At 40.9% G+C, this 13,760-nt stretch overlaps 1 protein-coding gene across 13 annotated transcripts in view; it reads left to right on the top strand.

The window, feature by feature from the left end:
- ptk2 (protein tyrosine kinase 2) overlaps positions 1-13,760 on the top strand; it is a 151,163-nt gene that overhangs the window by 85,513 nt on the left and 51,890 nt on the right. For all 13 annotated transcript variants that reach the window (XM_004915026.4, XM_031904112.1, XM_004915034.4 and 10 more), the window contains 4 exons: positions 4,832-4,911; positions 5,407-5,469; positions 10,814-10,868; positions 11,013-11,153. In XM_004915026.4, the coding sequence (XP_004915083.1) occupies positions 4,832-4,911; positions 5,407-5,469; positions 10,814-10,868; positions 11,013-11,153 (339 nt within the window). The remainder of the gene's footprint in view (positions 1-4,831; positions 4,912-5,406; positions 5,470-10,813; positions 10,869-11,012; positions 11,154-13,760) is intronic.

The following is a 13,760-nucleotide window of genomic DNA, read 5'->3' as shown; positions in this document are numbered from 1 at the left end:
GGGATTCCCCTGTACTAAGCACAATTCAGCAGGAACAGCCCCCTAAGTTTGCTCATAGCCTGTACAGAGAGATCCCATAAAACTATGGCACATAGGGATTCCCCTGTACTAAGCACAATTCAGCAGGAACAGCCCCCTAAGTTTGCTCATAGCCTGTACAGAGAGATCCCATAAAACTATGGCAGATAGGGATTCCCCTGTACTAAGCAGAATTCAGCAGGAACAGCCCCCTAAGTTTGCTCATAGCCTGTACAGAGAGATACCATGAAACTATGGCAGCATAAGGATTCCCCTGTACTAAGCACAATTCAGCAGAAACTGTCCAGGAAGATATAGTAAAGCTAGCAAAGGTAGGACAGCATTTTTTTTCTTCCCTTCATTTGTTTGCTACTAAATAGAAAGCATGCTCTTTATTCCATTTCAAACCGTATTTTCTTTTATGTTTACTTGACCTTTAAAGGTCTCTGTTATTTCTAGAGTAAATAGCTAGTATTCTTCTTTGGAAGCAGAGCTTGGCATCAGCTTGGGGCCACATTGTGTAGCATCTGGGAACTGCCCAATAGCTAAACGGTGAGCAGAATCACCTTCTGTGTGACCTGTAAGTGGAACAGAATAGGGGGGTTTGTCCCACTGAGTCCGACTTAGCGACGGTGCCTGAGTCACTTCTAATCTAATCATTTTAGAGAAAATTGTGTATGTAAATATGTTTGTGTGCATTGTGGGATATCTCCTTTGCTCCTTGAGTATAAATATTAGCTCCATGTGGATCTGAGACTGAAGGGAAGGCGCAGCCCAATGCTGTGACATCTGGAGCCCCCCTTCTACTGCTGCCCCCACTGCCCACGGAATGGAGAGTTTATTGCAGAACTTCTCCTTTACACTGGCAATTCCCCCTAATTAACACATGAGAGGGGCACCTTAACCTGGGTCATGGCAAAGATTAACTCCAGAGAATGCAAAGCTTTGACTTTGTGCGGGGAGGGTGTGAATGTGGCAACAGATGAAGGCAGATGGCAAGCAATTTCTCCCTGCAGCTGTTGGGCCTGCCTGCCGCTCTGCGTCCATAATGCTGCTGCCTACACTGCACTGATTGCTACTTGCTGCACTTATCCTGTATCTTTACACAGGAAGATATATATATACAGTATTATGCCCCCTACTGTAAATGATAAGGATATTAGCAGTCACTGAGGGGTTCTGTGCCCATATAAAGGCACAAGGCTGCAGGCTGAGTTATACAGGGAACTCTGAGTATCACTCATGTATTATAAGGGATACTGTACCCCCTACTGTAAATGATAAGGATATTAGCAGTCACTGAGGGGTTCTGTGCCCCCCATATAAAGGCACAAGGCTGCAGGCTGAGTTATACAGGGAACTCTGAGTATCACTCATGTATTATAAGGGATAATGTACCCCCTACTGTAAATGATAAGGATATTGGCAGTCACTGAGGGGTTCTGTGCCCCCCATATAAAGGCACAAGGCTGCAGGCTGAGTTATACAGGGAACTCTGAGTATCACTCATGTATTATAAGGGATAATGTACCCCCTACTGTAAATGATAAGGATATTAGCAGTCACTGAGGGGTTCTGTGCCCCCCATATAAAGGCACAAGGCTGCAGGCTGAGTTATACAGGGAACTCTGAGTATCACTCATGTATTATAAGGGATAATGTACCCCCTACTGTAAATGATAAGGATATTAGCAGTCACTGAGGGGTTCTGTGCCCATATAAAGGCACAAGGCTGCAGGTTGGGTTATACAGGGAACTCTGAGTGTCACTTACAGGTATAGGACCTGTTATACAGAATGCTTGGGACCTGGGGTTTTCTAGATAAGGGATCTTTCTGTAATTTGGATTTCCATACTTCAAATCTTCTATGAAATTACTTATGAACCCCATTCATCCCTTGGGATATGGGCGCTTTCCCATTGGCAGTGCGCTGGGGCCGCTGAGTGATTGGCGGGATTGTCGCTCTATGCGCAGTGAATGGAGAGGAGGGAGCGAGTGCATCACTGTGGAACTGACGAGGCAGGAAGTATTTCCAATTGCAGAATTAAATATTGATCTGAGAAAATGCCCATTCCAAGGCTATTAGAGGCTTCCTTTAGCTGAGAGGGGGCAGTTCTGCCCTAGTACCCCCTGCTGAAAGTCTGTTAGATAACGGGGGGGGCTGACAGCAGAAAGGGAAGAGGAGGCAGCGGGCAGCTGGTGTGTAATTGGTGTAAATGAATGGACGGCCATCATGGTTCCCTCTTAGCCGTGCCCTAATGTGTTTACATTTCCATCATGTCTGGGTCCCTGCGCCGCCTTCATATTGACTGCGTCCAATTGGGCTTGTTCCCTGCAGCTTGCAATCGGATCACTGTCGGTCTCTTTGTGTGTTTGGTGAAGGAAAAGGGGTCCGAATCCACTCACTGGTTTGATTTCTGTACTCAGAGCAAGTGTCTCACAGGTCACACCACAGGGTTAGTTACCCTTTATTAGGCTACTTTTACTGCACTGCTGTCTGCTGATGATTGATTTAAAGGGGTAGTCCACCTTTAAGTTAACTTTTAAAGTTATCGAAATACCAATTGTAAGCAACTTTTCAATTGGTCTTGATTTCTTTTATTTATTTATTTATTTATTAGAATGTTTTGTCTTTCTTCTGTTTCTTTCCAACTTTCAAATGGGGGTCACTGACCCCGGCAGCAAAAAAACTATTGCTCTGTGAGGCTACAATTTTATTTTGAATTGTTACTTTTTATTACTTATCTTTCTATTCAGACCTTCTACTTTTCATATATCAATCACTCTCTCAAACCACTCCCTGGTTAATAAGGTAAATTAGACCCTAGCAACAGATAACTGCTGAAATTGAATTGCAAGCTGTTTCAGAATAGCGCTTTCAACATCATACTAAAAGTTACCTCGTAGGTGAAACTTCCCCTTTAAATATGAGGGTGAGAAATATAAAACGTGACTGCAGCGGTTAGCATTGCAGGGGGTCCTATGCTACTGTACATGAAATTTGTATGTTCTCCCCCTCTCTGCATGGGTTCCCCCCCACACCCCAGATACATACAGGCAGGTTAATTGGCTCCCTATGCTAATAAATTCCACGTAGCAGGGTGCTCAGTCATATAAATTGTATATAAAATATATATTTTCAGACTGGCACACCATAATGAAAATTCCATATTTTTATTGTGAGCACATCGTACAAAATCCCAATGTTTAGGTCCTCATTTCGACCTTTATCATTAGCACCTTTATCATTAGCACCTTTATCATTAGCACCTTTATCATTAGCACCTTTATCATTAGCACCTTTATCATTAGCACCTTTATCATTAGGACCTCTCAGAGAGCCTTTCTCCTAAAGAAAGTGTATGTGTAAATATATATATATATATGTTTCTTGGCTTTGCAGCATTTATTTACTTTTTCCTTTCTGTTCATGTTGGCACAAGTGGCAGAAGGGTGAGGCGTGGGGCATATGGCTATAAAATCCGCCAGCTGGGAAGCTAAAATGTCGGGTTGCGGCGTATCTCCTCTCTCCGCTCACTCCCACAGACCCACAATATGGTTTTTAGCACAACAGATGCTTCGCTCATAAACATAGGGATAAATCCGTGTATGTTCAACTCGGGGAAATCTTTTTTTTTTTTTTTTTTTTTTTGTGCTTTCGCTGGATATTAACCCTTTATTGTGGGTTTGTATAGGGCAGCCCGTACCGCTGCTGCCTAGGGTCACTGCTACTTTATTTATTCTCACCATGTAGAAAGCAGATATTTTGCTTGGAGTGGAATTATGGGGCCATAATCATCCTCGGCTAACTTGGCAGCATGTTGTTCCCCACTGTCTGTGAGTAGGAATTACTTCTTTGGTGCCATACAGATAATGTTTGGGGAGGCAGCAAATCCCTACTATATAGGGCCAGTATTGAATGGAACGTAAATATTCCAATATAGCCACCAGAGGCTCTGTTTCAATGGAAACTCAAGAAGGTAATTTTGCCTTCCCTTATTACCTGATATTGAGGCCAAGCCAGTAATGTGGAGCAGAGATGGGCAGTAGGTGAGGGAGACTGGGAGCCCTGCCATCTGTTCTGGTTGTTCCACGAGACGTGGCTCTGAAATATAATCGTGTCCCCTGGCATTTTGCAGTCGTTTTGTTACACGTTAGTCACGGCTGTGTCAGCTCCCCCAGCTCAGCCATCTTGGTTTTCAGTTACTTTCTTAGAAACCATCAGCCCAGATAGAGCTGTCAGCAGCCCCCCCCCCATAGCAGGGTCTTACCCCTATCCTGCTTAGCTTGCAGCTTGCTGAGTAACGGCAATCAGTTTGCACTACTATATTTCACTTGTTTGTCCCACACTTAATCATAATGGTGCTTGGGGGGGATGTAGAGTTACCCCACTTACAGAGAGGGATGAAACCCTATACTGGCTGATTGGGATACACAGTAATGCTGCTCTAGGTGCTGCCTATATATACAATATATATACGGTAGAGCTGTGCTGCGCATAAAGCAGCTTATTGGTGTTTCCTATTTATAACCAAATCTGTTAATATATGACTTAATTTGTATTAGTTCACTTCTAAAAATTTAATGGGTGAAGGAGATTAAAAAAAAAAAACCAACAAGCTAGAGCTGCCCATACACTGGCCGACATGGGCATCTGGCAGCTTGGTGTAGGGCCAAACTGAAGGTGTGATGGGATGATATCTTGCCTGGGATTGGCCAGATATCTGTTGGATTGATTTTAAAGTTCTGTTGAAAGTGGACATGACTTGTCCCATTACTTCTTTCTGATGATATGTAATGTCTTATTTTACAGGTAAAAAATGATTATATGTCAGAAATAGCCGACCAAGTGGACCAAGAGATTGCCTTGAAATTGGGCTGTCTGGAAATTAGGTAAGATACATAAAGATGAATTTTGGCTTCCTTGAATTTTTTTAACCTTCACTATTTCCTTTATGGAAATGACCACTGTATTTTTTATTTTGTTCTTTCTGTTAGTGGAAATATAAACAAACAAATGTAATTTTTCTTCTGCTTTATTAGCCCAAGCTTCTATGGAATTCATAAATACTCAGCTTCAGTTTTATAATTTCCAAAGATGCCACAGTCACTGAAAGGGATGGCTAGCTACAGGGTTCCTTGGTCTGCCAAATGGGCTGGTAATGGCGCTTTCCATAGCCTGTACAGAGAGATGCCATAACACTATGGCAGTATAGGGATTCCCCTGTACTAAGCACAATTCAGCAGGAACAGCCCCCTAAGTTTGCTCATAGCCTGTACAGAGAGATACCATAAAACTATGGCACATAGGGATTCCCCTGTACTAAGCACAATCCACCCTGTAAGAAACTGTGCCATAACCATAACACTGTGTTTCTGCCACTGCAGGAGATCCTACGGGGAGATGAGGGGCAATGCCCTTGAAAAGAAATCCAACTATGAAGTTTTAGAGTAAGTATCACTAGATTTGGTCACTTATTTCCCCTCTGATGTACATTTCAGTGGTATTTTTATTCCTATGTTAAATCCATGCTGCACATTTATGATTGGCTCAAGCAGACTTTATCATACTGTGCTAACCCAGTATAGCGGTAGTATCTCTGAGTCACTTTCCTTGGGTCCTTTGCTTAGAAACAAATGTGCTACCATTATGCCCACCTACAGTGAGCGATATCAGGCCCTAGGGCCAAATGATCAAATGAGCCCAATATCTGGCACGGTAGGTGGGCATATTGGGAGATGATGTGCTCCTTTGGCTATCTCACCAAACAAGCAGATCGTATGGTGTATGGCCACCTATATGCATTGCTCTTTATCACCCCAGAGCGCACCGGCCTGTCTCGAGAATTCTACGCCATAATTTATGACGCCTTTACACAGCAATTTACAGAGATTATATATATGCCTATTATATAATGCCTTTACTTGCCCTGATTAAAGATGCTGTGAAGAGCATGGTGGCACGGTGGTTAGTATTGCTGCCTCACACCACTGGCACGGGGTTCGGTTCCTGCCAGAGCTCGGAGTACCCATAGCATGGCACAACTTACTTACATTGTGTACCTGACCCACATTATGTTCCCTGACAGCATTTTTGTGTGGGGGGATTGAAATCATTAGAAAGTAGGTCACATTCTCATGGCATATAAACCCATAAATAGCTCCGCTGTATTTTAGCAACTGCTGAAAAGCTGAATTCCCCGGGATGGGTCCCTGGCAGAGCGTTGCACCCCTGACAGCCGACAGATATTCTGTAATAGCGCCACAGTAACCGACTGTTCCAATGCTGACAATTTAGCTTGTATTTAACATGCATATTATTTATAGTACAGGTATAGGACCTTTTATCCAGAATGCTCGGGACCAGGGGCTTTCTCGATAAGGGGTCTTTCCGTAATACCTTAAGTCTACTAAAAAAATCATTTAAACATCATTTAAACCCAATAGGGCTGTTCTGCCCCCAATAAGGGGTAATTATATCTTAGTTGGGATCAAGTACAGGTACTGTTTTATTATTACAGAGAAACGGGAATCATTTCACCATGAAATAAACCCAATAGGGCTGTTCTGCCCCCAAGAAGGGGTAATTATATCTTAGTTGGGATCAAGTACAGGTACTGTTTTATTATTACAGAGAAAAGGGAATCATTTAACCATGAAATAAACCCAATAGGGCTGTTCTGCCCCCAATAAGGGGTAATTATATCTTAGTTGGGATCAAGTACAGGTACTGTTTTATTATTACAGAGAAAAGGGAATAATTTAACCATTAAATAAACCCAATAGGGCTGTTCTGCCCCAATAAGGGGTAATTATATCTTAGTTGGGATCAAGTACAGGTACTGTTTTATTATTACAGAGAAAAGGGAATCATTTAACCATTAAATAAACCCAATAGGGCTGTTCTGCCCCAATAAGGGGTAATTATATCTTAGTTGGGATCAAGTACAGGTACTGTTTTATTATTACAGAGAAAAAGAAAATAATTTTAAAAAATTTGAATTATTTCCTTATAATGGAGTCTATGGCCTTTCTGTAATTTAGAACTTTCTGGATAATGGGTTTCCGGAAAAGGTATCCTATACCTGTACAATAGATAATAATAACCACAGAAACGCGGGCTCTACCCATCTCTGCCCCCTTGTACTGCATGTATTCAGCCTGCAGCCGAGCAATAATAATTCACAGGTCTCAGCGATGGATGGACGCAGCCTGCATCAACTTTTGTTTTTCTTTATGGCATTTTATACTGCTTGGGCACAGCCAGCCGTTTAATTGCCGAATCCTGAGATGCCCGTGACAGCCAGTCCTATTGACTGGAATTACTGCCGTTTGCTTAAATGACAATAAAGCAATCCCTCTGTGAGTCTGATCATGCACTAATGCCATGCAAGTGTCATCGAGATAAATGTCCCACATTAAAAGCCCATTGGTATTTCTCTTGTTTTCACTAATTATATCAGGCTGAGATTCATAGCCACAGGTCACAAACACACTCGGTATAGGATTTTAAATGTATGTTAGTGCTCAAGGGGCGCAATCTTTTTGCTTTTCAATTATTTTTTCAGTTACTACAGTTTTTATAAATATACATATGTGAGGTTTTTTTCCTTTGCCTTGCCCAGGGCTCAGAATTCTGCAGTGATGGAAACATAAATGGGGATCAGATTGGATCCAAGCCTACTATAACATAATGCTCTGTTATACAGATAGCTAGAATCTCAGCCATAAAGCAGGGCAGGACTGCTGCTTACAATGGGGGAATCAGATAGGATCTGTGCCACTGTGACAGAATGCTCTGTTATACAGATAGCTAGAATCTCAGCCATAAAGCAGGGCAGGACTGCTGCTTACAATGGGGGGATCAGATAGGATCTGTGCCACTGTAACAGAATGCTCTGTTATACAGATAGCTAGAATCTCCGCCATAAAGCAGGGCAGGACTGCTGCTTACAATGGGGGGATCAGATAGGATCTGTGCCACTGTGACAGAATGCTCTGTTATACAGATAGCTAGAATCTCAGCCATAAAGCAGGGCAGGACTGCTGCTTACAATGGGGGGATCAGATAGGATCTGTGCCACTGTGACAGAATGCTCTGTTATACAGATAGCTAGAATCTCAGCCATAAAGCAGGGCAGGACTGCTGCTTACAATGGGGATCAGATAGGATCTGTGCCACTGTGACAGAATGCTCTGTTATACAGATAGCTAGAATCTCAGCCATAAAGCAGGGCAGGACTGCTGCTTACAATGGGGATCAGATAGGATCTGTGCCACTGTGACAGAATGCTCTGTTATACAGATAGCTAGAATCTCAGCCATAAAGCAGGGCAGGACTGCTGCTTACAATGGGGGGATCAGATAGGATCTCTGCCACTGTGACAGAATGCTCTGTTATATAGATAGCTAGAATCTCAGCCATAAAGCAGGGCAGGACTGCTGCTTACACTGAGTATCAGAGAGGACCCTGTGCCACTGTTGCATATTTCAAGCAGACAGGTAGAAGTACAAATATGACTGACATAACTTGATTTGGGATATATGGAGCAGGGCAATATATGAAGGCAAACAAAATTCTGTCCCTTAGAAGCACATTATGCTACTTTATATTCTGCCATAGTAGAATCTGCTTTAATTTTGTCTCTTCATGAGGAGCTCTGATGACCAACCTCAAGGGCACATTAGGAAACAAGCACACATATCTGTGATATAAGCTATTTTAATTCAACAGTCGTTCATGGGAAGATCACATTAGATTAGTAGAGATTTATTGCTTGGAGCCATCAGATACGACTGTGACCGTAACATATAGAATGTTTTCTCTCCTGTTGCTGAGCCACAGAGATGCGTTGAGTTAACCCACATTAGTACCCCCCTGGTGTCTGGTTTCCCATAGTAATTACCCCTTGTCACACAGTCAGCCTACCAGCAGGCCCTGGCTCAGTCACCCTGCTTGGATCAGAATGTTTCCCTGTAATTAACATGAAGATCCAACTGTGATAAATAAAATTATTTCAGCAACCAGGCCCTATTACATCTGCTGTAATTGCTTAATGTGTGTTTGGCTATGGAGATCTGATGCTTTCATTGACTAATAATGTGTGTGTGTGTATATATATATATATATATATATATACAGTATATATATATGTAACATACACCTATATATAATATTTTCACAGTGCTGTGCCTTATTCATAAATACTCTGCCAATCTGCACATGGATAGCAACCAATCAGTGACTGGCGTTCAGCTAAGTTGCAGGTTAAACAGTGAAAGCAAAAACATAATTGGTTGCCAAGGGTTATTGCCCATGAACAAATCTACTTTCTTGATTCCCATATAAGCGCGAGATTAGGCTGCTATAGTTAAATATCAGCTACTGCAGTTGAATGATCTCCCCAAAATGCCTTTCCGCTGGCAGTACCCCAATAAGGGGTAATTATATCTTAGTTGGGATCAAGTACAGGTACTGTTTTATTATTACAGAGAAAAGGGAATCATTTAACCATGAAATAAACCCAATAGGGCTGTTCTGCCCCAATAAGGGGTAATTATATCTTAGTTGGGATCAAGTACAGGTACTGTTTTATTATTACAGAGAAAAAGGAATCATTTAACCATTAAATAAACCCAATAGGGCTGTTCTGCCCCCAATAAGGGGTAATTATATCTTAGTTGGGATCAAGTACAGGTACTGTTTTATTATTACAGAGAAAAGGGAATCATTTAACCATGAAATAAACCCAATAGGGCTGTTCTGCCCCCAATAAGGGGTAATTATATCTTAGTTGGGATCAAGTACAGGTACTGTTTTATTATTACAGAGAAAAAGGAATCATTTAACCATTAAATAAACCCAATAGGGCTGTTCTGCCCCCAATAAGGGGTAATTATATCTTAGTTGGGATCAAGTACAGGTACTGTTTTATTATTACAGAGAAAAGGGAATCATTTAACCATGAAATAAACCCAATAGGGCTGTTCTGCCCCAATAAGGGGTAATTATATCTTAGTTGGGATCAAGTACAGGTACTGTTTTATTATTACAGAGAAAAGGGAATCATTTAACCATGAAATAAACCCAATAGGGCTGTTCTGCCCCAATAAGGGGTAATTATATCTTAGTTGGGATCAAGTACAGGTACTGTTTTATTATTACAGAGAAAAGGGAATCATTTAACCATTAAATAAACCCAATAGGGCTGTTCTGCCCCCAATAAGGGGTAATTTTTATCTTTGTTAGGCTCAAGTACAGGTACTGTTTTATTATTACAGAGAAACAGGAATCATTTAACCATGAAATAAACCCAATAGGACTGTTCTGCCCCCAATAAGGGGTAATTATAGCTTAGTTGGGATCAAGTACAGGTACTGTTTTATTATTACAGAGAAAAGGGAATCATTTAACCATGAAATAAACCCAATAGGGCTGTTCTGCCCCCAATAAGGGGTAATTATATCTTAGTTGGGATCAAGTACAGGTACTATTTTATTATTACATAGAAAAAGAAAATCATTTTTAAAATTTTGAATTATTTGCTAATAACACAGTCTATGGATCCTATACCCGTACTTCCTTCTGGTGTATATAACACACATGTATACAAAAGGAAGTTTAGACGTCAGGCTTTTTTCATACTTTAGTTTTGTATTGACCATCACCTCCCTCTCCTTCACCTTAATATTAATTGTGGATACATATACATATACAGTACATATTTACTAGGTACATATTTGTCTGCTAACAATACAATTGAGTCATTGCCACTTGTTATATTCTGTTTTCCAGGAAAGACGTGGGCCTGAAGAGGTTTTTTCCAAAGAGTTTACTGGATTCGGTGAAGGTAAAGTAAACCTTCTGCAAATTTTCAAATCCTGTTGTGTTATTGCTGGAGGCTTGCTGCAGGGATATGTAGTATTACTGTGGATTCCCCAGTACCCTCCAAAAACTATTTTTACAGAACTGTGTTCTTTTTCTTCCTGTTTAGGCAAAAACCCTAAGAAAGTTGATTCAACAGACTTTTCGGCAGTTTGCCAACTTGAACCGAGAAGAAAGTATTTTGAAATTCTTTGAAATTCTCTCTCCGGTGTACAGATACGACAAGGAATGCTTCAAGTGCGCCCTCGGAGTAAGTGTGACTCCCCCTCTTGTTTCTATGGAGTGAGGGACCCCCCCAACATGAATAGTGTCTCTTCAGTGATTAAAGGGGTTCCTGGTTGTACAGAGACATGTTAGATAGGTAGGGGGCAGTGTTAAAATTTGTACCACAAATATTAAAGGGGTTGTTCACCTTTAAACTAACTTTTAGTACGATTTAGAGATATTCAGAGACAATGGCTTTTCAGTTAGTTTGCTTTTTGTTCAGCAACTCTCCAGTTTGGAATTTAAGTAGCTATCTGGTTGCTAGGGTCTTCTGTACTTTAACAACCAGGTAGGTGTTTTTATTGAGATATTGGAAAATAAATAGGAGAGGCCTTAGTAGAAAGATAAGCAATAAAAACTAACACTAATAATAAAATTGGAAACTCATATCAATTGTTTTTCCCACTGCCGGGGTCAGTGATCCCGATTTGGAAGCTGGGAGCATGCAGAATAGGAAGGCAAATAATTCAAAAACTATAAAAAATGAAGACTAATTCCCAAGTTGTTTGAAATAGTACAACATTTTTCACTACGTGTTGAGCTTTGCTAGGGTAATTTGGACCATAGCAACCAGACAGCTTCTTAAATTCTAAACTTGAGAACTTCAGAATAAAAAGCCAAATAACTTAAAAACCACAAATGATAAATAATGGAAACTAGTTCAAATTGTCTCAGAATATCACTCTCTACTTCATGTGAACAGTTAAGGGGAGCAGCCCCTATAACCAGCTATCATGTACATGGCCGTTGCCATTTTTATGTGGTGGCATCGACGTGACATTTATCAACACGGCATAGTTACTAGGGGTAACAAACCAAGAGTAATGATACAGTGGACAAGAGGAAGAAGCACAGTGTAAAGTCTTTTGTGTTGAATAAAGAAAGAATAGGTCAAGGGAACATTTAGTGGGAGGAAGGGGCAACCGTTCTATAGATTTTTCCATTGTTGTTCCCATTCTGTATAGAGAGCAGCAACCAGGGAATCCTTGTGCAAACATGGCATCCCCAAGCAAACATTCTTACCATGGGGACAGGGTAAATGTATTTTGCTTACAGGCATTACTTCCGTGTGATTGACAGTTTTTTTGTATACATATGAATACCCCAAGGCCTACTGAGCAACAATAGGTAGTGATGCGGAAAGTAAGACATGCCTCTCTTGAGAGCAATGGTCTCTGGGAGTCATAAATATGAAACCACTATAGCTCCATGTTAGTGATATGCTCAGCACTCACCCATACCTGGGCATTGTTTGTCCATATTTTGCAGTGGATTCAAGCTTTCCAGCAGTCAGTGGTCTCTGGCTGCTACTATTGGGTGGGTTAGCTTTAATGAGCCTTATGTGATTTTAGTTATATAAAAAAACATTCAAGAGGCTAACTGCCATAGGGAATATACCTTGTACCGATATGGGACCTCTTATCCTGAATTCTCGGGACCTGGGGGTTTCTGGATATGGGGTCATTCAGTGATTTGGATCAGCAAACCTTAAGTCTACTAAAAAACAATTTAAACATTATTTTAACCCAATAGGACTGTTCTGCCCCCAATAAGGGGTAATTATATCTTAGTTGGGATCAAGTACAGGTACTGTTTTATTATTACAGTGAAAAGGGAATCATTTAACCATGAAATAAACCCAATAGGGCTGTTCTGCCCCAATAAGGGGTAATTATATCTTAGTTGGGATCAAGTACAGGTACTGTTTTATTATTACAGAGAAAAGGGAATCATTTAACCATTAAATAAACCCAATAGGGCTGTTCTGCCCCCAATAAGGGGTAATTATATCTTAGTTGGGATCAAGTACAGGTACTGTTTTATTATTACAGAGAAAAGGGAATCATTTAACCATGAAATAAACCCAATAGGGCTGTTCTGCCCCAATAAGGGGTAATTATATCTTAGTTGGGATCAAGTACAGGTACTGTTTTATTATTACAGAGAAAAGGGAATCATTTTTAAAAATCGGAATTATTTAATTTAAATGGAATTGGTGGGAGACGGCTGTCGCGTAATTCATAGCTTTTTGAATAAGGGGATTCCAGATAACAAATCCTTTACCCATACTTAGTTGTGCCCAGGCTAGGGACATGATTATTTAGGAACAAATTGAATTTGAGCAGAGATGCCAGTTTAGGGGTATTTTTCTGTTTTTCCCCAGTGGTTGGTGCATGTAGGTTCCAACATGGGCTCCTACAGTACAGGGAAATCACACATACCCATACAGATGATACAGAGGTTACACGGGCAGCTTGAAATCTGTGGGTAAAGGAAAAGAGAAAAAAATCTCTCAGCACCAAAAAGCTTTGCTAAATAAGGGAAGTCTGTGCAGAAGAAAGGCCCCATTTATAAGGAGGTCACAGCAGGAAGCTAAGCCTAATTTCACTACCCTTCATTGCTTGCAGGGTACTTGCATTTTATTTTATAAAGGGAAATTTAACCTTGTGCTGTAGACAGTGGCGCACTGTCATTTAAAAAATAAAAAAAAGTATTTAACTTCTATTTTCCTGTCTGCTGGTTGCTATGTTTAGCGATGGTAGATACAGTGCAGGGAAAGAGAGAGGCTTATGGCCCACGGGGATATCAGTCA

Source organism: Xenopus tropicalis, chromosome 6, assembly GCF_000004195.4.
Source record: "Xenopus tropicalis strain Nigerian chromosome 6, UCB_Xtro_10.0, whole genome shotgun sequence".
NCBI lineage: Eukaryota > Metazoa > Chordata > Amphibia > Anura > Pipidae > Xenopus > Xenopus tropicalis.
The sequence above is the reverse complement of the archived record's forward strand: the minus strand, read 5'-3'. Positions and strand labels throughout refer to the sequence as shown.